At 39.6% G+C, this 25,454-nt stretch overlaps 1 protein-coding gene across 1 annotated transcript; it reads left to right on the forward strand.

Annotated features, from left to right (window-relative positions):
- The first annotated feature begins 12,020 nt into the window (after positions 1–12,020).
- LOC117302202 lies at positions 12,021–19,483 on the forward strand. Its single transcript, XM_033786019.1, has 2 exons — positions 12,021–17,673; positions 18,499–19,483. The coding sequence occupies exon 2, from the start codon at positions 18,507–18,509 to the stop codon at positions 19,191–19,193; it is 687 nt and encodes a 228-aa protein (XP_033641910.1). The 5' UTR covers positions 12,021–17,673; positions 18,499–18,506; the 3' UTR covers positions 19,194–19,483.
- Positions 19,484–25,454: the final 5,971 nt, after the last annotated feature.

Here is a 25,454-nt window from a genome sequence, read left to right on the forward strand (position 1 = left end):
CATGGTCCGGGCTGAAAGCTCATGCAGGCCATTCAGTGTGGTAACATGATAATGCATTGTATAGTGTCATATCAGTTCAATTGCTATTCACTGCAGTGGCAATATTTGTGAGATTTCGAGATTCATTCGAAAAGGTCATTTGGATACGTACCTTAGTAAGGCTCCATCTTAAATTCCATGCTGTGTCAAGTTTTCCCTCTCTTGTATTGGACATTGGAGTGTATATGACGCCGCCATCTTGGTCTTGTTCCCTATGTGCAATAGTTACACAAATACTTGTAGTCATATACAAAAAGGGGCTCTATTAACGGTGTTTGGCTGTGTGGCTTCTGTTTGGTTGATCCAAATTGGTGGCTACCACTATATGGCTACCGCTGCGGCTACGGCTAGACCGGCACGTCATCATTGCGTCAAATAGCAAAACCTTTAGCAAGACCCTGAGCACCAGTCAGAGCCGTAGCCATTAATTTGTGTGAAGACAACCAGATCAGATGGCTACCGATGGACTTTTAACAACAACAACACAGAAGGGAAGTAGATAGAAATGACGGCCGAAATTTGGACGAGAATAACACTGGTACAACCATGCAGGGAAATGACAAAGAAAAAGAAGAAACAAATCAAACATGTGTTCAGACTAAAGTACACCCTGTCTTCTAGAAAAAGGTTACAAAAGATATATCGTCTTTCGTTATCGATATGAATTTTACTAACATTAAACCCCCCCCCCCCCCACGCACTGTTTCAAAACGGACTGAAGACGACTGCCTTCTAAAACGGAAAACCTCTCAAAACTTTATGATTTTGGTTCGCCACCTTTTTATAGCCAAGCTTCCGCCGTGAAAAACATACTTCGAAAAAATAATCTTCAACACCGGAACTCTGTCCTGGGACCCCAAAATACGTTTAAATTTATACGAATTGAAATTTGAATTCGAGCCACACTTGACTTTCTAAAGCGGCGACAAAAATCGGCGATCGGGCGGCGGCAAAAATGCAGCCAATGCTACAAGTGGTTTGTCCACTTCGGTAAATGTTTTTCCTAGAAATGGACAAATATATTTACCTGATTATGACGGTTGCCTCGGGTTTAATTTAGTCCTCAATTTGGCTTGAAGAATTTATCTGAGTGGGGGGGGGGGGAGAGAAGGAGAGCGAAAGGGTAAAAATTAAAATGTGACAATCAGAAGAACAAAACAATCACTGACTCAAAGCATGGTCCTTGATGCCTTCCAAAATGAGGGGGAAATAAACTATCAGTCATCTCACCCATATTATCGATGATTCCTATCATATGAAAACATAATAACATAAAATTCTGATTCTGATAGCCCGACGACTGTTCAATACATTTCGTGTAAACTGAAGAGCATGTCAATGTTTGCTTAAAATATGTCGTAAGTCAAAACCAACGATGACAAGCCCCTTCGCAAGCCAACGACATCAAACCATTTCAAGAGATTTAAACCCCGTATGTTTAACTTTGAAAACACAAAACTTAATAATCATATCGATAAGTTAATAATACATTTACTGAGAGGCAATTTCCCCCTTCGTTCCCGGGTAATTGGGAAGCATAGATCCATTAGTGACACACTGTTGACAGAGAGATAATGATGATTAATAACCAAACACTACTGGCGGCAGAATTTAAGCACACTAAATACACAGAGTAAGCACCTCTTAACGGTCTGTTCATCTGGTCTGTGACAACGAACAAATGTACAACAGAGTAGAGAGAAATTAAGTGTTTCAAGTATCAACATTTATGGACCTCTTTTGTTCTCAGGTACACACTTTGTATGTTACATTAGAATAAGGGTGGGATACAAGTCCACACAGTGTTTTCAAGTCTCTACAACTGATCACACGCGCACAGACACACAGCTGTGTTTATGGTGTCAACCCGCTGACTTCTCTTTGTTGTCCCATTGTTTGGACATCCCCATTTTTCAGACGTCCCCATTTGGTTGTGTACACAAAATCGAATCGAGGACGTCCTCGGTGTGACTTTTTCCCGGATCCCTTTTGTTATAACCTTCTCCAAGTCCTCGGTTTGAATGCGTAGACATGCCCACAATATTATGACACATTCTTATTGTTATACATCCCTGTTGGACATCCTTTTGGTCCTTTCCTTTGTCCCGCCATACTGATGGGCAATTTCACTGTGCCTTTTCATATATAACTCTATGCATAGAGTATGCTGTGCGTTATGCAGTGAAGTGCGCATTATTAGGCGACGCGGCGTTAATAATAGACGTAAACCTAACTTGCCCACCAACATGGCGAGCGTGGCACCAGTCGCCGCGTGTGACGCGCGTGCAAGGGGTCAATACTAAACATCCTTCCATACACTGTGTACACTCAATTCCTTGATGGAGCACCCCCTATATTGAGACATTTTCTTTTCCTTTTTGTTTTGTTTTCGGTCTTCGCACGAACCCAAACGTCACAATTTCCATTTCTCTTAAATTATTTTGGTGCATGACACACATGACAACTAATCTACCCTGTGAGATATGGGTCATGATACGGGTCATGATATGTGACAGCCCGAGACAAATAATTGAAGGAAGCGGAGTATTCTGTTTCATTGGAAAGGGACGAGCTGAAAGCTTTTCAATTCTTTGCTTCAAACTTAAGGTCCGCTTCATGTAGTATACAGAGAGACTGTTTTTATTGTTAAAGGGTGATCACAACATTTGTAAAAATGGACAATAATCTTCAATGGTTTGTTCATGGTGTAAAACTTGGAATATTTTCGCTTAAAATACAATAGTTTTTGAAAAACAATTAAAACATTTAGGTTTGGTCTTGCGAGTCCAAAATCTAATATTGTTTGAAAACAGATTTGACCGGTGCTTTTTTCGCTTCAATCTGTTGATGTTTCCTTATAGTCAGATTTTGATGCTTTTAATGTCTCTATTTCATCTAACGGTGTGTTTAAAGACACTGGACACTATTGGTAATTGTCAAAGACTAGCCTTCACAGTTGGTGTATCACAACATAAGCATAAAATAACAAACCTGTGAAAACTTGAGCTCAATCGGTCATCGAATTTGCGAGATAATAATGAAAGAAAAAACACCCTTGTCTCACGAAGTTGTGTGCGTTTAGATGGTTGATTTCGAGACCTCAAGTTCTAAATCTGAGGTCTCGAAATCAAATTCGTGGAAAATTACTTCTTTCCCGAAAACTATAGTACTTCAGAGGGAGCCGTTTCTCACAATGTTTTATACCGTCAACCTCTCACCATTACTCGTGACCAAGTGAGGTTTTATGACAATAATTATTTTGAGTAATTACCAATAGTGTCCACTGCCTTTAACATGGGAAGCGTCAGGTAATGGTTACCGTAGTCGTAACTGCAGTTACCATTGGTTTAAAAACATGGATAAAAACTATATTAATTTCAGTGCGGAAAGATACCTTTATTTTTATTCCGTGGACGGACATCACATCAGGTCAATATAAATCTCAATCACACCTTCATATCTCTAGATATTAACCAGAGATTAATTACATGGAGTCAGAGTCTGCTTCTCTCTGCCGGCTTGGTGTTAGAATCATCGGCAGGTTCAGACCTCTAGATTATGGTAACGGAAACATCTACAGCGGTCCGCTTTAATATCAACCAAGCATCGCGTTGCTCGAAACCAATATAAACCGGGGATAAATTTGTTTAATATCTGGAGTCGTGACTGGATCGAATACTGTAATCAAGAAAAGGCATTAGAGAAATAATAGCTTTTCTGAAGGCCAATGACCTTTAGCATAGCAGTCACGTGTGAATGTTGTTTTCATATTTGGAGAATCAAACCACAGATATAATTATAACTAAAAAAAATAACAGAAATTAATGAACATTAGGCGATGTGTTTTTTCACCAGATCCCTTGTTTTTTGGCACACATAAAAACTCCCACAGATATATGGAAAACCGAGGTTGACGAAAGAGAGATAGTCTGGCTCTTTATTGTAAACTTAATGTCTGTATTGATTATCGCTACTGCCATATAGGGGAAAGACAAAATGGCTTGGTAAGATTAAAGCTAGCATGTATACAATGTTATCAAGAAACTCGTAAATTTCAAAAATGTTAGTACACTGTTCATTTTAAGTTTTTGTTTATTACTTTTTGCTATGAAAATGTAACAAGGTTAAAAGTCACCTTTTGTAAGGGGCTTCAGGGAGGAATTTTTTAAAAATGAAAATACCTCAGGGGAGCTGAAGGTGGGAAAATGTTTTTTACCTCATCGAACAGTCTATATGGTAGGGTGGATGGAAACATACACATGGCAAGGAGTTCTTAAGTGATACAGTAATGGCCTACGTGGACTATTGCTGTCGGAATGGCCCTTCGCTCTATGTCTCGTTAATTGTGTCTCTATGTTAGTTCTCTTTTTATAATTAACAGGGCTTCTGAGATAATAATGTAATCAAGTGTGTCACAGACTTTTTTGATTTTCTCAAGACCGCATCACCATCGTCTTCAAGGTTGGCGCTGATGCTACCAAAGGTGCTAGAGTAAGATGCTTCAAAGCTGACAAAGTTACAACTCTGAGTTCCACTAATAAAGATAAAGATTATTGTAATTGCAAAAACTAATAAATGGCCCCATATTTGACCCTAGCTGTGTTTAATCAGAAGAGGTGTTCGGGTTTAGGATTCGGAAAGCTTTTCGTTCCAGTCAAGCACGCTGTTAGTTTTTGAGTGGACTGAAAGGTTCGCAATACACAAAAATTGAATCAAGAGGCATCTCGACATAGCAGTGTGTGCACAGAATAAATCTGAGCACATATTTGCAGTTTCTTTGCATTTTGAACGAAATTAGCCAGAAATGCCAAGTGATCGAGCTTCTGTGCACTAGCTGGCAAAGTCTGGATGCATTAATAGTTCAGATGAGAGGGGGATGTAGGCCACACACTTCCCCTCCAAGCAGCGTTTCCGTTAACTGCATCGACGGCCTTGGTGCATCCACGTAACTTATCAGTCACGAAAACATACATACAAATGCTGCACTTTTGGGATTCAGTGTAGTAAGCAAGGATGAATTCGCTCCTCATCACTCCTCATTTACAGCTCCTCCTCGTGCTCCTCCTCTAGGCGGATTGACGAGTATAATCAATGGGAATAAATTGAAGATGCCTCAGGGACAAGCTTCAGCTCATCGGGATGATGTCATGATGACATGGGAGTGGTTTGGGGGCAACTCCAGTCCAGTGATTGATGCATCCATATTATGAGGAAATCGGAGCTCTGCCTAGCCCCATTTTGCTTCCATGAAGCCTCGGGAAAGCTTCTCCCCGTCTCTGACTATAAGCTTTTTACTCGTGGCTGTATAGATAATATCAGACTGTTTGCAAAACAGGTTGTCTTGTATAATACCATGGCATTGCCCCGGCGGGAAAATAATTTATGTGTAGCTTTTAAAGGAATGTTGTTTATTTTGTTTGGTAATCTCGACTCAACCCAGTGTGACTGGCAGAAAAAAATCATAATAATAAAAGTGTACAGTCTCGAGGGTCATTTGCAATATTGATTAAAGAGCAACATTATTATAAAATAATTCCTCATCGAAACGATATCACACATACAAATAAAGTATTAAAACACGGCTAGATAGTTAAATGTAGACGAGCGGATATCATATCGCGCTAACATCACCATCACTTTTTCAAAAAGCACAAAACATCTTTCTAATGACGTGTTTGAAGCTCGCTGTATACGCTCCAAAACAGTAAACAGTGGGAGCTCGCTGATTACTTTGTAAATGGGACATTTCTAGCATAATTGGGTTCTTTGCTCAACCACGAAAGGTTCATCGGACTTTTATAATTATTAAGTAGGTCTAAACAGTACGTTGATGACATTAAGCCTTGCATTGTATGGATAAACCCTCGGGCCACCTTGAAATAAGAGTTATTCGACAGTCATCAAGGCGGTCTCACGCTTAGAGAGGTCTAAATTCAGTAACAGTGGGTGAGTATTGACGATTTAACCAGCAAAAACAAACGTACAATTAAAACAAAAATCTTTGTGATTCTGAAAAAAAGAAACAAAATTAGTTAGTACATGCACAAATCTTTCAACTTCATGCATTTTTTGTGAATTTTTTTAGAATCTTTTAAAAAAGATGACCATTCACATTTAGTTTTCTCATTTCTAATTCCTTAGAGGGTGTCAAATCTTTGAAAGTCTTGTTCTCCCAAGTCAACTGAACTGTACCTCCCCTTTAAGCCACGAGAAATGGGAAGGTGGTATATTCGACTACACTGAAGCACTTAAGTCGTGCTGCTGGAGGGAGTGCTTTCACGTTGAATACAGCATAGAAATAAAACACCCCAACTCGATCGCACTGATAAGCACTTTCTTAATTCAATATAAATATTGAAAAACTGATGCAAATTTTCTCAAAGGACCTGTTTTGGTGTTTTGGGGGTCGAATATTTCGGTCGCGAATGTGAAGCTATTATCAAGGTTTTTAAATTAACAATGAGGGGGCAGGGGAGTCATAAATTGGTTCTTACATGTTGAGAATAATTGCATAACAAGTCAATACTTTCTGGCTAGCTAGTTTAATTATTCAATTTTGATTAAAATACTGCAAAAAAAATTTATCAACACCAAAAAGAGCTTAGCATTATAAATATAATGCTTGTCGGGAGTGGGTTACCTGTCAAAGTACAACGTATGTATCAGCATTGCGACTGGTGCCCGCTACCGCTCTGCTATCATTTTCTGAGGCAACTGCTTATAGTAGTTTAGTGTAATTGGACCATGAGTATATAATGAAATTCAAAATTCACGGGGAAGGCAAATTTGCAACAACACCATCTCAGTCCGGAGAATCTCCTGTTAATAAAAACATCAGCATTGATCGAGTGTGTCTTTTCACGCGATGAAATTCAAACCACAAGAGGTGTCAGAAAGGAATATAGCACAAAAATCAGTTGCATATAGTGCCGTTGCAACCACTAAATCAATGCATCGCATAAACAACCGGTGATCGATGACTTGTTAAAAGAACAAAATTAATTAGCATATTCATGTTTTTTCTCTGTGGTGTTTTTTCTTCTTTTCACCTCCTATGGGCGCCAACCCCATTCTTGTTGGTCCGGGTTTCCTTCGTGTTTATACGCTAGCCTCAGGCACCTTTGATGCACTCCCGAACCGCTAGGGGACCGGCGAGGCTTTGTGTGCTCGAGACCACGCAGTCGATAATTTCAATTTTCGTCATTAGGAGATGGGTCAAGAGAGAGGATCTTTCCTGACGCACGACAAAAATGAGAATACACTACTTGCAGCTTGGAACTGGCGGTTCTTCTTTTCCCGCCTTTTGTTTCTCCCGCAAATGTTCTGCCTCTGACTTGCTCTCTGCAGACAGTAATGTTTTACCTATAAGCTGCCCGGTCGTTCATAGTAAATTTAATTTCAATCACGGTTTACAACTATTATCCTTATGATAATTATTTTTAAAGGGAGATAGTTGAAGGATTTTTTAGCGTCTGGAAATTCTCGAACGGCGCGCCATTTTGAATTGACAGTTTTGAATTGACAATCTTTCACAAGCGTCTTTTATTTCTCTTATTTGATATTTTGCCAGTAAGTCAGTGTTACGTTGGAGGTAATTAACACGCTAGGATGATTTCTATTTGACCATTTTAAGAAAAGGAACAAAACAAGAAAGACATCTCAAGACACACCGGAATTGAGGTGAGAGGAAGCCAATTATGGAGCAGAGACTTAAATCAGAGGCAATAATCAAAGATGCCGCCGAAGTATGACACAAGTCCACACCTATGTATAATTTATAATGTTACACGAATATTAAACATTGGCAGTTAATCTGATGTGCGTGAGCAACGCATGAAGACGCTATTGACACATTGCAGTCAAACGTGTCACCTAACACGTTAACTAACACTGTGATTGAAGACAGCGATGTTTCCTATTTACAAAAAGCTCACCCAAGCTTGAGCTAGTTCAAAGGCTTGCTTGAGATCATCCTTATCCATGGATTGGACATCAGATACAAGTCTTAATCAGAGTCAGTATTTACTTAGTAATGAACTGCATCCCCGTTAATAAAATGTCCACAATGCAGCCAAAAAAGACCGAAGTCGAAAAAGGTATTATTTATTCTGAACACTGCCATGCGTTACATAAAGACAAACGACTAAAACGTTTCAACTGAAGCCTTCTAAAATCTCACATATTGAATGTCACAAACACTCGATACAGACGCCATCTTTACGTAAAAGCATCTTAAGACAGCGTTACAATGTATCAATGTTTAAGAGCAAACCCAAATGGAGAATAGGTGCTCGTAGGTGATGCTTCATGGTTGATTAAACAGCCACCACTGAACATGCTGACCTTCAAGATGGAAGTGTTCTTTACAGTGTTTTTGTCAGAAATAAGAAAAAAAGTGTTAAGGACAAGTGTATGTCAGAAATAAGAAAGAAGACGAAGAAGACACAAGTGTTCTTCAGAAATGCTGGAGAAGAATATCCGGTACATCCATGAGGAGTGGTGATTTATAAAGGTCGGTCTCACTGGTTGCTGAATGCTTCCATCAACAAAACACCCCGGCTTCACCTAAATGTATAACTTAATTTTCATATTTTATTTTCTCAATTTACTCTCAGAGCTAGGTCTAACACGCAATAGGTGTTTGCCTTTGATATCCCGAGACTGGAGGCAGAACAAGTAGATGTAACTTAAGAAATGAACAAAATTGTTCTTTCTCTTTGAAACAATATCCAGATTTAGTTCTCTGTCTCTTGAAATTGAGGTTTATCGAGTACTTCCTTCCTCTCAGATGTAAACACTCCAAAATCGTCTTGTCCTCTTCACCTTTCTTGAGATGTTCAGACGGCTGTGAATGACGCCTTTGAGGCCAGGTGTCCGTTACGTTTGTTAGGGTGTTTTCCTGTCCTATTCCAAACTGGACAGTTAAACATTGTCTTCCTTTCGTTTTGATCAGTGGCTTAAAGACAGTGGACACTATTGGTAATTGTCAAAGACTAGTCTTCACAGTTGGTGTATCTCAACTTAATGCCTAAAATATTAAACCGGTGAAAATTTGAGCTCAATCGGTCGTCGAAGTTGCGAGATATTACTGAAAGAAAATTACACCCTTGTGGCACATGGTTACAAAAAGTTGTGTGCTTTCAGATGCTTGATTTCGAGACCTCAAATTCTAAATCTGAGGTCTCGAAATCAAATTCGCGGAAAAACTAATTCTTTCTCGAAAACTACGTCACTTAAGAGGGAGCTGTTTCTCACAATGTTTTATACTATCAGCCTCTCCCCATTACTCGTAATCAAGAAAGGTTTTATGATAATAATTATTTTGAGTACTTACCAATAGTGTCCACTGCCTTTAAAGCTCACACTGTAAACAATCCAATGAATCTGTCAGCATGGATCGCCTTTAGATAGTGATTTTTTTCGCTTTTTGGTTATCCGCAGGCTTGTTCTCTGTGTAGTCTTATTTTTTATTGCCTATTTTTTGTATGTATTGTTTACCTGGAAATAAATAAATAAATAAATAAATAAGCATGAGCACCTTGACACCGGCTTACAGCTGCATGACCCTACACCGCAGTTGCATGCCTCGATATTTATTCATTGCATGGCCCCATTTTTCTGTGAACGAATTTTTTGTTCGAAACGAAGTAAACAAACAACAAAATTCGAACACAATAATTATGCAAAATTGTTTGTACATGGCTGATAGACATGAGATAATGTCATAATCCCAACAATTAGTAACTTATAGTTTTTATTTAATCCCAACTGGATAATTTGAGGGCGCTGTTTCCATTTTAAAGTTTCAAAGGCATTTATTTGGCAAGGCGTTTGTTCGTTTCTTTGGCTTTTAGACCCAAAGGGGTTTGTTATTGCAAAATGCTGCCACCCTCTCATCACGAGACTCAGTGTGGTCTCACGGACGAGCGCCCCCTATCGTCACAGGACAGGGAGGATTTGAGCGTTGTGTCAATAGCGTTAGAAGTTTCTACCTCTCTGTGTAGACGTGTTCATTGAGTGTTGATATATTCAAGCTCAGTAAAATCATTCGTTTAATACAAAATTATCAATTAGACTTAATTAATTATTGGATTTTTTTAAAACAATTATTGAACTTACTTGGTAAGGAAGGCAAGTGAGTTGCCAACAACAGCGAGATGTAGAGATGTCAGTGTCACTGCACGACACGTAAGGTGCCAACAACAGCGAGATGTAGAGATGTCAGTGTCACTGCACGACACCTTGTTCGCCATGTGCTGATGGAGGGGCATGTGAATAAGACCGCTACTCATTGTTAAGGAGAGCCGAAAGAGGACACAGTTTATGTAAATGCCCAAGTATGGCGCCGAATACATCTGTCAATGCTTCATTGCCTAAAGTGACAACACAGTGAAAAATATGCAGACATTCCTTTGGTTGTCTTATGCAAGTGTATGCCATTATGCCCTATATGTGGCACAATAAAGCCCTATTGTTCTTAACACACACTCCCGCCTGTACAAAAGTAACCAACCCCCAAATGGAAAAATCCTGAAAAGAATTCCTGAGATTCCCAGTACACAACGAAGACAACAATATAAGAAGGGATGGGTGTACACCATGACCGTATCGAACGAAACGCATGGTTCAGGTTCGGTCAGCTGCCTTCGCTCGTCCCCAGCGCCTTGCCAAAGGCGGTGGGATGGGCAAACGTATCATGCACGCTCTGCGAACCAGCTGCCATGGAGGTAGAACTTATCGTGCACCGTTCTGGAGGGCGCACTTACTAAAATTAATAGACTGAGTGAAACTCATGCACGGGCTAACTTGTTTTGTATCGAAGACTTGAGGCTGATGGCTTCTATGGAGTGTTTGAAATTGGTCCAACATTTTACCCCTTTGGTTTTTTACCTAGAGCTCTTTGGGCAAACAAGTCCTCCAAAAAGTAGCCCCATTTTGCGACATTCTGTCCCCACTGGAAAATTAACACGGACTCAAAGGGGATGATTCAAAAGAGGGCGCTATCATCATCAGAAGAGTCTCTGCACAGTTCCCTTTATTGGGTACAGTATCTCCTGCCACACTGGTATTTGGTGCTAATCACGTGCCTCGGAGTGTGACGTCAGAATGTTCTGGGTACATAACAATGAGCTTGAACCCTGGAAGGTCATTGAGGTCTTCCCCTGGAATGTGTTTATTAGATTCCAACCCCGTGTGAACATCAGATAATCGAAGGCCAGAAGCGGCTGCCAAACAAATATCCTTGCATTGGAAAAGTAACTTCCTTGTGGCAGACCAATGGAAGTTGCTGCGTGATAGACTGCAATAGCTACCATAAACAAACACACTGTGGTTTAATATGTATACATAAATCGTTTCCTTGTTGGTTACTATTTTAATCACGTTTCACGCAAATTATATATAAAACATGCAGCTCAGTAGAGCTTGTTTATATCTTCTATCCATTTAATATAATCTGAGTATTATAGAATAATATGAAAGTAAACATGGAAAAACATTTTAAATGCACGACCAGTAAAGTTCAGCAGTAAGACAAATCCCATTCTCTACACCCATAAGTTCAGGGTCAGCTTGACCAAGAAAATGGTCAGCCCCCCCCCCCCCCCCACGACCGGGAATTCGAATCGACTTTTACCCGTGAGTTTTAAGAGTGTAGTACATGCATCGAACTTGGTGTTCTAGCGGTTAATACATGTTTTTGGTTGGGGGTCGTAGGCTCAAATCCCATTTGACCGTGGATTTGCCCTTCGCAGAGCCGGGAAAAGCACTGAGTGTTAATCACACATCGGTGTACCGTAAAACCAGTAGTCTTTATACAGCCCCATGCAAATGGTTAAGTCGCGAAATAAAGCAATGCGTTGTAAATTATTTGTTTGTAAATATTATAAGTAGGAGTTGAAATTTTGCATGTTGGAAATACGATATAGTAAAGTTTTCAGTAACACCATGTAATGATAGCCTTTAAATGAGTTGGGGGGGGGGGGTTCTGAAACCAACGTTTTTTTCAGAACTACCCCAACTCATTTTAGGGATTATCATTACACGGTGTTACCGCAACCCTTACGATATAGCAAGTTGCTTTTAAATAGCCCAACATTGTCTCATACTTGTTTATTACATGAATGTCATCAATAGACATTATGCATTGACGTCATCCAGCCGCCATCTTTGAGGTCAAACGGTGACGAAACAATCGAAACGCACATAGATTGGCCTATGAACAACCTCCTTTTGACCTCAAGGCGAGGGCGCCGTACTGAAATGACGTCATGTGCATAAGAACTATACTTTTTAACTCTTCAGGAAATACTAAAACAGAAGTACAAAGCATAAAATATGAGAGGATAAAAGATTGATTTACAGATTAAGTTTCTGAATAGATTTATCCAATATTGGTCTGCGTACAATGATTATCTTCAGCTCGGGATTATAGTGTAGTTTGTATGGATTTCAATGATTTTACACATACTATTTTGGAATTTATTTATCAAAATGTGTTCTCAACAATAATTGTTTTGAAAAAAAGGAACATTCATTTTCGAATTTTAACATGTTTAAATTTTTGTTTTATTATTTAGTTTGTATCAAGTGATGATACTGGTATACCTGCCTACTGCCTATAATACATATCTTCATGCAAACCACATTTTGTGCTAATGAAAAGCGGTAACTACAAATCCGTAAATAGTGGATTACCAATCCGCACAGCAGATTAAACTAATCAGAGAAAATGGATAACCAACCAGATAACTAATTTCGGGTCAGAATTGACCCGATTCACTTTCAAAAACATTTTACCGGTAAACGCGACGAACTGCTTTGAAAGCCACTGAAGCTTTTGCAAAGAATCCGAAGCTGAATGTTACTGCTTGAGCAACGTCTAGTTCCATGACTGAGTTTGCCGTCCTGGCTGGTCATATTCACGGCGCAGCTAGGGCTGTATAGTCTCCTGTCAATGTGTGTATATTGGAAGTGATGACACTCATCTGGTGCAGTTTTTGCGAAAGGGTTAGTTCTGTACATTTATGATGCTAGCCTCCTTCCGTTCGGTGTAGAAGTCTCTCCGAGATAACAGGCAGCAGATTATTGTTTTTGAGCGTTTTTGAGACAAGACTAGTTCCTTATTTTTTCTAGGCCGATAGAGTTTGATTCACCAGTGAGTGTTAGTCTCCTCTCCTCTCCTCTCGTTCAGTGTTCAAGTCTGTCGTCATAGAGGAAATCGTTGATCTAGTATGTGCTATCCGAAGTCTTGAAGACACTGCGAAAGATTTGAGACACAACTATACGGTGAAGACGCACGGTATGGGATGTAAGTTACATTCGGAGGAGTTCCATGATGTAGACAGCTTACATGATAGCTTTCCAGCTCATACGGATGGATACTTAAGATGCATATCCTGATGGGCCAGCCCGGTCTACCGGAATCCTTGTGTCATACATGTGCTCTGCTGCCGGGCCATCCGCTCCTCCACGGTACCTACCTCGCTGCGGTGACCCGCTCACGTTGTCGTACACTGAGAACCGGTCTGTTTCATCTCTACGTCCCTCCACAACATGCGTCTCGATAACTTGCTCTTTTGACATGCAAGTTCCTACCAACTGTACTATAACCACAACAAAGATGAGGATTATTTCCAAGATGACCAGGATATAAAAAGCATTGATTGGGAAGACGAACCACGCCATGATAAAGTATCTCAATATCAATCTGAAAAGGCAGCCACTAAAACCCAATCCAACGAATTCGGTTGCACGCCACTCGTTTTCCAAATACTTGAATACACACCTATCACCAGCCACTACTACATGGAAATACTTGTGTGCAGAATAGTCCGTACACTCTTATATTTACGTTTTCCCCCTTTCTTGATAACAATGGCATGTGTGGCTTCCAAACATATTGCAAGGTCAAAGTTAATATTTGAATATGGCAGTTTTCAAAAACTTTGAGTTTTTCCCATTGCAAAAGATTTACGTACTTCCGTGTGAGCACCACAGGTTACAGGTTGACATACATCAAGTCTTTGTACTTGATTTGAAGTTTTTCAGTGCTAAAATGTTGTCCAATAATATAAGATATTTTGAGGACCTACAAAATAGTAATGAGGCAGTTGCTAAATGTTCTCCATAAAGGGGGTACCCACTCAAGCTGCGTTTGTGATTAGATGGTGAAATACATAGGAATGCTCTGAAGCCCCGCCCCTTTCAAACTAAACCGAGCTGGAAAAGGCAATTTTTAGATTTCTACACACACTTTTTTTTCGCTGGAAAGGCATGCATTTACAATGAGATGTTCGGGTAGCAAATGAGTGCATCAATCTTAAAGCGTGTGTTTCTTTATAGTTTCAAGACGGAATTCTTGAATAACCAGCACTTTTGGATGGAGTAAAAATCAACAAATTATAAACTACGAAAAAGAGTAACAATTATTCAACAAATTATATGGCGAACCATTCATTCAGTTACATAAACATTAATATTCTGAGTTTAGTAAAAGATAGAATTACTAAGTATCTCTGACGTAATTCTTCCTATCCATCCAACATCATACCGTCACTCAATTGTTATTATTGTTCTCCTTCACTGAAAGCATGGCCCTCACGTTCGCGTAGACACTTTCTCCACCGTCGTTTCCGTCTCCAACCACCGGGGCGATAGAGCTTTTTTGACGGCCTAGCTCCTCCTCCTCGCATCCCATGCCGTAGCGAGATTTCCTCTGGCAGACTTTACGGACGAAAAAGATTTGCCAAATCGCTAGACATGTGATCAGGATGATCTCAAGCAGAATCAGTGAGTAGAACACAGCAAGAGGACCTTCGAACCATCCCATGATTGCTGATGTGAAGGAGGACCACAATGGAAATAAGCTTTTTAATTTCTGTGTGTTATCCTCGACAATTCCTCAGATCCCACTGTATTTTATGATTATTGTATGTATTTTACTTGTCTTTGTCCACTTGCTGTCTTTTAAAGAATGAAGTGGAAATTGTCTTTAACAACAAGGAGGATCAAGGTGCAGTTACTTTTGCAGAGGATGATAAGCTCCTGTTCCGGACAGTGTTGTTGTACTACTCCAAGACGTCTCACCGTTTCTTCGTTTTTACTCAAGCAACTGTTTGACCCAAGTAGAACAAGTTCGTTGGCACTATTCTCTTGCTCTATCGATATGAGATGCTGGCCCCAGTATGTTGGTGATTGCAATGCTCCTGTGACTTGCTTCTTCTCCAATATTCTAAGAAGTCTCACCGTTCCGTCCTCCCGGTCAATAAGTTCCAATCCCTCTTTGACTCGGTCGAGTGTTCGTCTTGGTGGATGAGATTCTCGGAGACTTGCTCTATCGACTCTTAGATGACACTAGAACTGGGGGCCTTTTTCTTGTTTATTTATACTGTGTACATACAGCACAGATGAAGAGTCATAAAGGCTAAGGAGATGCTGGTCCAAGTATAGTGGTGATTGCAATGTTTAACTTGCTTATCCAGATCTCCTATTCTAACTACTGTAAACTGAAAATGTTTTTCAATCGCTGCACGACCACGATGTTCAGAGTCTCAGATGTTCTCTATGAAACTATTTTAAATATCCTCTTTCCTTTTCAGATTCTCCTTCCTCACACTCCGTTAAGGATATTGGCTCTTTTCCATATCCTCCACACTGTTAAACCTTAGTCACTGAATACCATGAGATGTGTTCAAAAAGTAACCCTGGGAACTTTTAAACACATTGACGGACAAACACAAAGCAAACAAATGTGTTTTGTAAAACTCAGCTGGAAACTTTCTTTTTGTTAAACCAATAACGATTAGGAAAACATCACCAGCGTTTTTAATGATCAGAAAATAAACTATGTGATGTTTTCTTAGTGCAACTGATGGAATAAAAACATAAAGGCTTCTGTTGAACCAAATCCTATACAATAAATGAGCAACCAAGCAAAAGATAACCGATCATTAATTATAGAAAATACCTATCGCCATCTTTGCCAATTACGAAGCTTATTGCTCATGACGTCACGGAGGTAGGGTGGCCTACCACAGAGATAAGCAAGGTTCGCAGCTAGCAAGAGACCAAAATACAACTATGCTTAGACTAACCAGGACCAAAAAGAAGGGTTTGATTAGAATCAGTGACGTAGTAAATACGGGCTAAAAACACAAAATCCAAGATGGCCGCCGTACATGACTTTTTTTATTTTATTTTTTATTTTATATATAAGGAGCAAATGTGAACAATAGCCCAACAGACATTGACATGGTCAATGAACAGAATGAAAAAAAGAAGAACTCTGAAGGGCTAATCAAATGGTTCACTGCAGCTCAGATTTTGAACTCCACAATGCTCAGAACGTGATCACATGACACACACCTGCCATATTCTTATGAAACAAATTCAACAAGTGTACATTCCTTGTTCAAAAAGACACACACACACAAACTAAATGAATAAAATCACTAGAAACGTTAAACATGTTTGACCAAACGGTTGTTATGGTTACAGCTAACCTCAACTATATTATTTATATCTTTAATGACCCCACATAAAAAAATGTTCATAACTTTCAGAATATTTGATGGTGGGTAGATACAGCGTTAAAATGGTGCGAACAAAACATATATTGTTTGGGCATATTGTAGTCACCAGTCCTGATGGGGTTAAAGCGATTGAAAAACACGTGTCCAGTAACTAATTTTACGTTATTTCGCTTTTTGGTGGCAGACAAGTGCAAATTGCAATGAAGCTTGTAATTCACAAGGCTTCGCAGCACACTCATACGACTTGGTCAAGTCTAACCATGTCCAGAGTGCGAATGAAGTACCCTGTGTTTTTTGTTTACAATAAGAACCCGAAAGCTTGAACCGTTTCAATCGATAATCAAACATAATAGACGGGGGTCATCAAGTAAATGGTACAGGGTTACAGTACGAGATTCCAATAGTGCACTCAGTGCAAAGTCCTGAACCATATAATGTATGTATGTGAAACTCCAGTCTAGATGTGATATGTTGATGTGATGGTATACTGCTTTGGAGCTGTATTGTCAGATGCAGAGTCAACCATATTGGATTGGAGTCATTGTTAATTGTCTTTCTAAATGTCAGTTTCAAGGACAGTGTTGAGCTATAGTGGAGCAGCGCCATGATGTACATGACATGTAGGTTTTAATGTACACCTATAAAACCTGCTGTAAGAATGTCACACTGTTGACCCTGCGTTTCTACGTCGTGACTTATATTTCAGTTGTCATATCTAATCATCCTCCAGCTGACACATAGATCTACACAATGGACAGTAGCAATAACTGAGTCACTTGAAGATATTACACTGGTGTTGTTGAGTATCGGTGCACCATCCCCATTCCACAGAGACGCTGTCATCCAGGTCACCTTAAGGTACTGTACAAAACTTGCTCACTGTTGGTTTCCGTTGGAAGAAAATAAACCTCATTCAAGAACTGATAGAAATTGTGACGGTAGACAGAGTGTAAACCTGTAGACACTGGAGATGTAGAACCTGGATGGAAGAGCTTCTAACTACCCATCAAGACAGCCATGTTGCTCCTTTGAAGACCCGGAAGTAGAACCATCAGCGGCCATGACAGTTGTCAGAGGGCTCTTCTAGTCCAACTTGATACAGGTAAGCATATTGCACCTCAATGAGTGTTGTTCCTCGAAAGGAGCTGCTCAATTAATCCATCAAGATCAAGATGGCTGTATGTTGTGGAAATAACACATGCTATAAAATAATCAAAGTCACCCATGGAATCCTACACTATTGGTAATTGTCAAAGACCAGTCTTCTCACTTGGTGTATCTCAACATATCCATAAAATAACAAACGGATAACTTTCCGTATGGCGCCACCACTTTTTCACTCATTTTTACAAAAAGGGATATATCAATCAGGTAAATTAGATACTATATTATTTTATTTCGAATGAAAAAGTGGTGGCGCCATACGGAAACTTTTCCATCAAATTCGTGGAAAATGTCTTCTTTCTCGAAAACTACTCAACTTCAGAGGGAGCCGTTTCTCACAATGTTTTACACCATCAACTTCTCCCCTTCACTTGTTACCAAGTAAGGTGTTATGCTACTAATTATTTTGAGTACCAATAGCGTCCACTGCATTTGAATGAAATAATTGCTACTTATTACATTCAGTCTCAAATCACAGCGAAAGGAAGCTGCAAAAGTTTTTAAAGTTTGTTTCGATTTAAGTGGGGCTCGTACCCGGATGCAACCACCCCCTGCACATTAGAATTACCACCCTCAAAAAATTTCCAGATGAAATATATATATACTTCTTTAAAGGATTCCCATTTTTTATCGATTTAGAAAGAACAAATTTCCCCAATTGAAAAGCACCACGACAGTGGCAGTTTTGATGTACAGAAACAAAACATTGTAACCCGTCGTTAAAAGTACCATTGACAATTATTATTGTTTTCTTTCTCAACAGCAAAAGTCATGACTCCCTGGGCAGCTATCGTCTTTCTTACCATCGCCGCCATTTTGCTTATATTGGTCATTGCAAGAACAATCTACCGTTGTTTCACTTATCACGGGTGTTGCAAGACGGAAGAGAACTCGGCGAGTCTAATGAAGGGGAGGTCAACAAGCCGTAAGAGTGACTTCTTTGAGATGGAGGTTGAAGAACCGCCAAAGCTTGATTCGACACTGGAGCCTGAACCGGACCCAGACCCCCTGGCAGCGGAGATCTTGGCTCTCCAACTTGAGAAGGAGAAATTGAATGAACTTCTTTTCGATCCAGAGAAGCAGCATGCCGTGGATGAGTATGACCCACATGGGTATTATTCCCAACTATCAGTGGTTGGTGAGGACAGCAATGCTGGCTACGATGAACCGGATCGGAAAGTCAGAAAGCCCAAAACGGAATCAAGCCCAACTGCGAACATTTGCATCAATCCACCACCAGAATCAAACCAGACAAACCATCAGCTCCCAACTCTCCAAGAAGAATCTAAAACTTATCAGGAGCTAGATTTGAAAGACGTGTCTCCGCACACGGAGGACTTTACAGCTTTAGTTTTCAATGACAACCCGGAACTTCAAAACGGAACTGAGAATCCGAACTTTGAGGTAGACTCATCGGATTCGGAACACTCCTACGAGATAACGATTGCGACAGTGTAACAACTGGGGATCAATAACTTGAACATGGAATTGACTATTCTTTATTTGATCCAAGGCTACTTTAAATGCAAAATACTTCTCTGTTTGTTTGCCCACAGTTTAGTTTAAAGAAGTATGGATTTTTTTTTCCAAAACCTCTTTAAGCTAGCCAAAATTAACGGCTACGGCTAAGTCATTACGTTAACATGAGTGGAAGCAGATGTTATAACATCTTTAGCAACAGCCACAGCCGCAAATAAAAAAGTGGCCTCAAATAAAGGTTTTCCTTATCATGTTCGGCACAAGAGCAAGCATTTTTAAACACATATTGTGTGAAATTGAATGACTGTTTTAATGAGCTTAAGTTTAGCGTCAAATGACAAGGAAACTTGATTTTTTGTTGTTTAACCTTTAATATTCACTTCTCACACTTCTCCACTCGAGTTAAAAATATTACTAGCAACAAACACACACAAGCAAAGAAAACAAAACAAGCAACAACAACAACATCAACAAGCGAAGTAACGTAGTCTTTTTGTAAAACAGAGATAAGACGTTTTTGTTCAAGAGGGATGGGTCATGTGGGTGAGTAAAGGCAAACTATGGTTCCAAAGTTTACATCATGATAATTTGCATGTTTGGATTGTTTATGTTTGTTTTGTAATCGTTTAGGAAACAATTTGTTGTAATAACAGTGTTATTCATGGATACAAGTTTTCAAAAAATCGTTTCAACATCGTTTAACATTTTTACAAGTAAATTGTATTCGAAATGCTAAAAATATTTTTGCTAAACTTCCGTCATTAATTAACATAACAGATTTTCTTAACACACATTTTCTTAAGAACTATCTAAAAAATAAAATAAATACAAGTTACAAAATGTTGAAGGGTCTTTATACGTTTGGTAATGCCTCTTAAAATGGCAACAATATTACTTGGCAAGACATATAGTACAATACAGCTTTGGGTGGTATACCGGTATTGCTTTTCGAGAAACGTTTCATTTCGAAGTACTGCGGTTATGGGAAAGGATATCACCAAAATCTGAGAAGCATTTCTAACAGTAACCTTTCTCAGATTGTAAGTTCAAATTTCAGTTGATTATTTCTGGGTGGACATAACCGCTCAAGATTTTCGGCAATATTTTCTCAAAAAGGCTACCAGCTTTTGAAATGAACCTTTCCACACGTCAGTTTTATGGTACAATTATAAATTCCAATAACCGTGTAAAGTTGGAGGGGTGGAGGGGTGGAGGGGGAGGCAGAAACCCGTGGAAAAGCAAGGGATGAACGTACGAACCAAATTTTGGGACACAGGGAGGCATTTTCCGGTGATATTTCTTAATAATGTTAGTTTTGTATTTCTAATACCGTGCACATCTTCTTTCACATAAACCATTGTTAAGCCTTATCTTATTATAAAAGCAAAGGAATATATTTTTATAATCGCATTTAGCAAAGATTTATCTCATAATTATTACACAGCAATGTTTATGAATAAAACAAATTAAAAAAAACCTTAATAATGTACAACTTTTGTGCAGTCTTTACCTGCGTTGTCTATTATTGCAATATTTACATAAAGTTACAAAAGATTATTAATATGCTTTATCCCCGATGCAAGTTTAACATCTATTTTACAAAAGATTCTATATTAAAGGGAAGGTATACATTAAGTTATCAATCTTAAAACTAATGACATAAAACAAAACTTTGGTTAAAAGCCTTCATGAGCTTTCGATGGTATAAATGCATTTTGAGACATATTTCACTTCGAAGTATTGTGGTTATAACGTAAGAATGTAACGTTTTTATGAATATGAGAAGCGTTAAAGCGGAAACGTTTATCATATTGTGCATTCCTACAGAAGTTTTTCTTCCTGTGCATGCATAGACATTACTCGCATCGGATTCTTGGCGATATCTCCAAAAAACAAGGACCACCCTTTGAAATTACATTTTCACAGATAAATTTTACTGTACACAACTGCATTATAACGATAAAGATAATTGGTTTAGCTAAAAAGTTCGTTTACTTTTTCTTCTTTTAGAAATGTTCAGTTAACAAAAAACTTCGGGACATTGAGGGGAAAGTCCCAGTTCCAGCTCAGTGAACAATCCGACAAGCAACATGGAAAAACATTATTTAATGTAATCTGATTGGGTGCTGAGCTAGCTGTTTATGGGGTTCGGGCTAGGGTAGTAGGACCAAATAACTACCGTATTATGACTAACAATCAATGCTTCGTATGGACCTTGCATGTTTTTTTTTTTTTTTTTTTTTTTTTTTGGGGGGGGGGACACTGACTGCTTTGGTCCCGCGTACATTACTTTCAAGACATACTGGACACAATTGGTAGGTATTTAAAATAAATAATTCAGCATAAAAAATATTTGGTAAAGAGCAACGGAGAGCTCTTGATAGTATAACACATTGTGAGGCACGGCTCCCTCTAAAGGTACGTAGTTATTTGAGAAAGGGATCCTTTCTCACTAAAATATTTTAATATGAGAAAAACTTCAGGCATGAAGCCTTTCTCCGGCATCTGGAGGCACACTAAGGTAACAAGGATTGTTTTCTGTCATTATTTTATTGCAACTTCGATGACCAATTGAGCAAAACATGACTCAGATGTGTTATGTTATGCATACTGTTGTGATTAGGGCTACAACAAGTGAGAATACTGGTTTCGACAATTGCCAAAGGTGTCCAATGCCTTTAACGAAAGGACACAACATTGCGCACTTTAACTGGACCCACTGCTCAAACACGTGCGGGACTTGTCGACTCTAGTCACAGAGGAAGTGACCAACGCTTCGGGCCCTTCTTTCAGACACACAAAGTACTTTGACATTACCGTTTACATTTTGATTGCATCCTAAGTTACCTCCAGAACCCATGTATTACACATGCAGAATAGGCTGTACATAACTTATGAATGGCAGACAACTGATCGAACTTTCACACTCAGTTTTCTTGAATATTTGAAGGAAGTACTTTTAGTGGATTGCTGAAAATCGTCCACACTCTAAAAACAAAATCTGGCTCAGAATTATCTCGGATTTCGGGTCCCGTGTGGCCTGAACCATTTCTGGGTCAATATGACTCTGAGTCGGTGTCACTGTTGCAGGTTCCGAGATAATTTCACATTTTGTTCAAGTCCAGGACGTCCTGACCTTAAAATGGGTTTAACAGACACCCGTGAGACCCGGACTCCGGATCAGTTATGACACAGTAGTTTTTAGAGTGCAAACGAAATCTAGGCCCGTTCATACCCTTTTATTTCACACACTTATGTCTCCCCATTTCCTTCTATTAAAAAAGAGACAAGAAAGATCAGTGTTCTCACTCAATTTTGTGCTCAAAGTACTATTGGCTCTCTATCCATTGGTACAATAAAACCTCCCTTCTGAGCTCGATGAGGGCGCAGTTTGAAATTTAACCAGATTGGTTTCACTATAGGTATTTAACAGTCTTTACGTTTAATTCGACGAAAGTAACGCTTAGTCTTGCACTTAAAACATCACATGATTTCAGAACACAGTACTGAAGTGTGCAAATATAATATAAAAAAGAACCGAATTAAAAACTGTTAAATGGTAGATTCACTGAACGAAATTACTGTGCGAAACATATATTAAGGGCAGTGGACACTATTGGTAACTCCTCAAATTAATAATCAGCAAAAAAACTCACTTGGTAATGAGTAATGGGGAGAGATCGATAAAATAAAACATTGTGATAAAAACAGCTCCCTCTGAAGTGACGTAGTTTTCGAGAAAGAACTAATTTTCCGCGAATTTGATTTCAAGACCTCGAGTTTAGAATTTGAGGTCTCGAAATCAAGCATCTAAACGCACACAACTTCGTGTGACAAGGGTGTTTTTTCTTTCATTATTATCTCGCAACTTCGATGACCGATTGAGCTCAAATTTGCACAGGTTTGTTATTTTATGTATATGTTGAGATACACCAACTGTGAAGGCTAGTCTTTGACAATTACCAATAGTGTCCACTGCCTTTAAGGTATAGACACTACTTCAACTTTACCAGGGTATGGTTATTATTGTGTTTACGCGGTGCCAGATTTACACTTGCAAATACAGGCTCCCAATATCAGCAGAAGAACGAAGCAAGCCCCAGCAGCTATCCCGACGATGGCTCCAACCGGCAGCGAACTGGAGGATTTAGGCTCCGTACTCGCCACAACATGGGGCTCAATGGTGCATGAGAACGCCGTGTCTCCCGCATTGGAGACGGTAGGAAATGCCCAGCAGTCGTAGGTGACTCCGTCATCGGAGGCGTTGACTTTTCGGGTCACCTCCCAGCCGGGTCGTCCATCCCGTCGAGACGTCTTCGTCCATGGCTCGAGCATTCCAGCCGTGTTGTCTCGCCGGGTGACCACGGGGGTGCGACCGGTCGTCAGCGTCCCACATGATAGGGTGTTACCTGGGACGAGCGGATCGGGTGCCTTGGAGCTCGGTGTACACACGGGGAAGACTTCAGCTTCGTGTACGGTCAGCGCCATCTCTCGGGAAGCTAGAGTTACGGGTCCCTCGTTGCAGGTCGTGGATGAGTTAACCAGGGCAGCCATAACGTTGCAACGATACAGTCCAACGTCCGAGTCGGTCACTTCGTTGATGACGAGTCGTTGGTGTACATTACCCGGAGTGTTGGAGTCTTCGGAACTCTGGACCCGAGACACCAAGAACCTGGAACCAGCTGGTTCCTTTAAGGTTCCAGATTCTGCAAGAACAATCCAGGATGACGAGGGCGTATCAAAATGTGTCCAGGTCACCAGATGGGTACTCTCCTCGTAGTCTTGTATATCACACCGGAAAGTGACCGTGCCGCCCCGCATCGGCACTGCCGTCCCAGACCCGGACTTTACGGTGAGGTGCATCGTCAGGTATTGGTCTTTAACAGGAAAATGGCTGCTTAAAACCGTCATTGTCACCACAACAACAGCTACGAATCCTACGAAACTTCGAATAAAACTAGACATTGTTCCTTCTGGTAGACTCAGTACACCAAGACAGGACACTGATTCCAGGAAAAAAATATCAGTCCCTAAAGTCGCTTGCTGAATCTGCAAACAAGAAAAATAACCAGGCAACAACTTTCAAAAATGGCGTGGAGGTAATGATGTCTGTTAAGTTGAAAGTCTACACCAGTCATAAAGTGACGACTCCACTTTTAGACGTGTTGTCTCTTTATTATGTGAACCACAAATTGGGCTATTTGGTGATCGGCATCGGGTGAAACCCACAAGCATTGTTTTTATCCAAATGAGTTGGTTTTCCCCCTTAGATGAAATAGCTTCCTGTTTCCGGAGTAAATCTGGCAACATAACTGTCCACAATATTGGAATTTCCACAAGCTGAGCAATGTCTAACGATAGGGTAACCTAACATTGAACCTCTCCGCTTGGTGTTTCCTTTATATCTGCCAGTTTTGTATTTACATAAACCCCTTTTTTTGCAAATGATGCGAACTTCCTTCTTCTTTCCAGTGACAAGTTTAGATCATGATGCCCCAAATTTGAATGCAAAAAACTCTAAGTGAGTTTTGTTGTGTTGGAAGCCATGCATGGTGTCGATAAATACAAAGTTCTTCTGAAGACGAGCAGAGTATACTGTTCGAAACGTCAACACCACACCGGCTCTTTTAGAGCCAACACTGCAAAAAAAGAGATTAAAATAAACCGCAAGTTCATTAATTATTTATAGTTTCTTTCAGTGTTCGGTGAGAAAAGCAGGGGGGGGGGTCAACCACGAATAATTTATTCTCTCTATCCAGGAGTCCAAACAACAACAACAACAACAACAACAACAACAAACAACGAAGACAATATTATATTGTTATTGCAATAATTATGCATGTAGCAGAGTGCACACCGTATGTTTTTTTATGCTAAAGGTCTACAATTTCGATATGGACTTACAATTATTAGAATGATAGCAATCGTAATGTTTTTAAGACAACTCGAGTCATTGCCTTTTCTAACAAAAACACAATTTCAATGACACATGTATTATTATGACATCAAAACATTGTGTTGCTCTCTCATTTCAGGAAGTTCAAAAGAAAACAGCGATAACTTTGAAATCGTATATTCTTATTTTTATATATATTCAACTAAGGAAAGTACAAGTTGAATTGTTAGGTTGGCAGAAAAAGAACGCCATCGAGTTCAACATCCTGTACAGATGACAAAACTATTTTAGAAGTTTAATGGTCATATTGACAATGAATATTGTAAACTTCTGCATTTACATGA

This window comes from Asterias rubens, chromosome 18 (genome assembly GCF_902459465.1).
Source record: "Asterias rubens chromosome 18, eAstRub1.3, whole genome shotgun sequence".
In the NCBI taxonomy this organism is placed as follows: Eukaryota; Metazoa; Echinodermata; class Asteroidea; order Forcipulatida; family Asteriidae; genus Asterias; species Asterias rubens.

What these genes read in the sequence shown, in the direction of transcription:
- LOC117302202 (XM_033786019.1), top strand. Translation starts at nt 18,507, where the DNA reads ATGACTCCCTGGGCAGCTATCGTCTTTCTTACCATCGCCGCCATTTTG.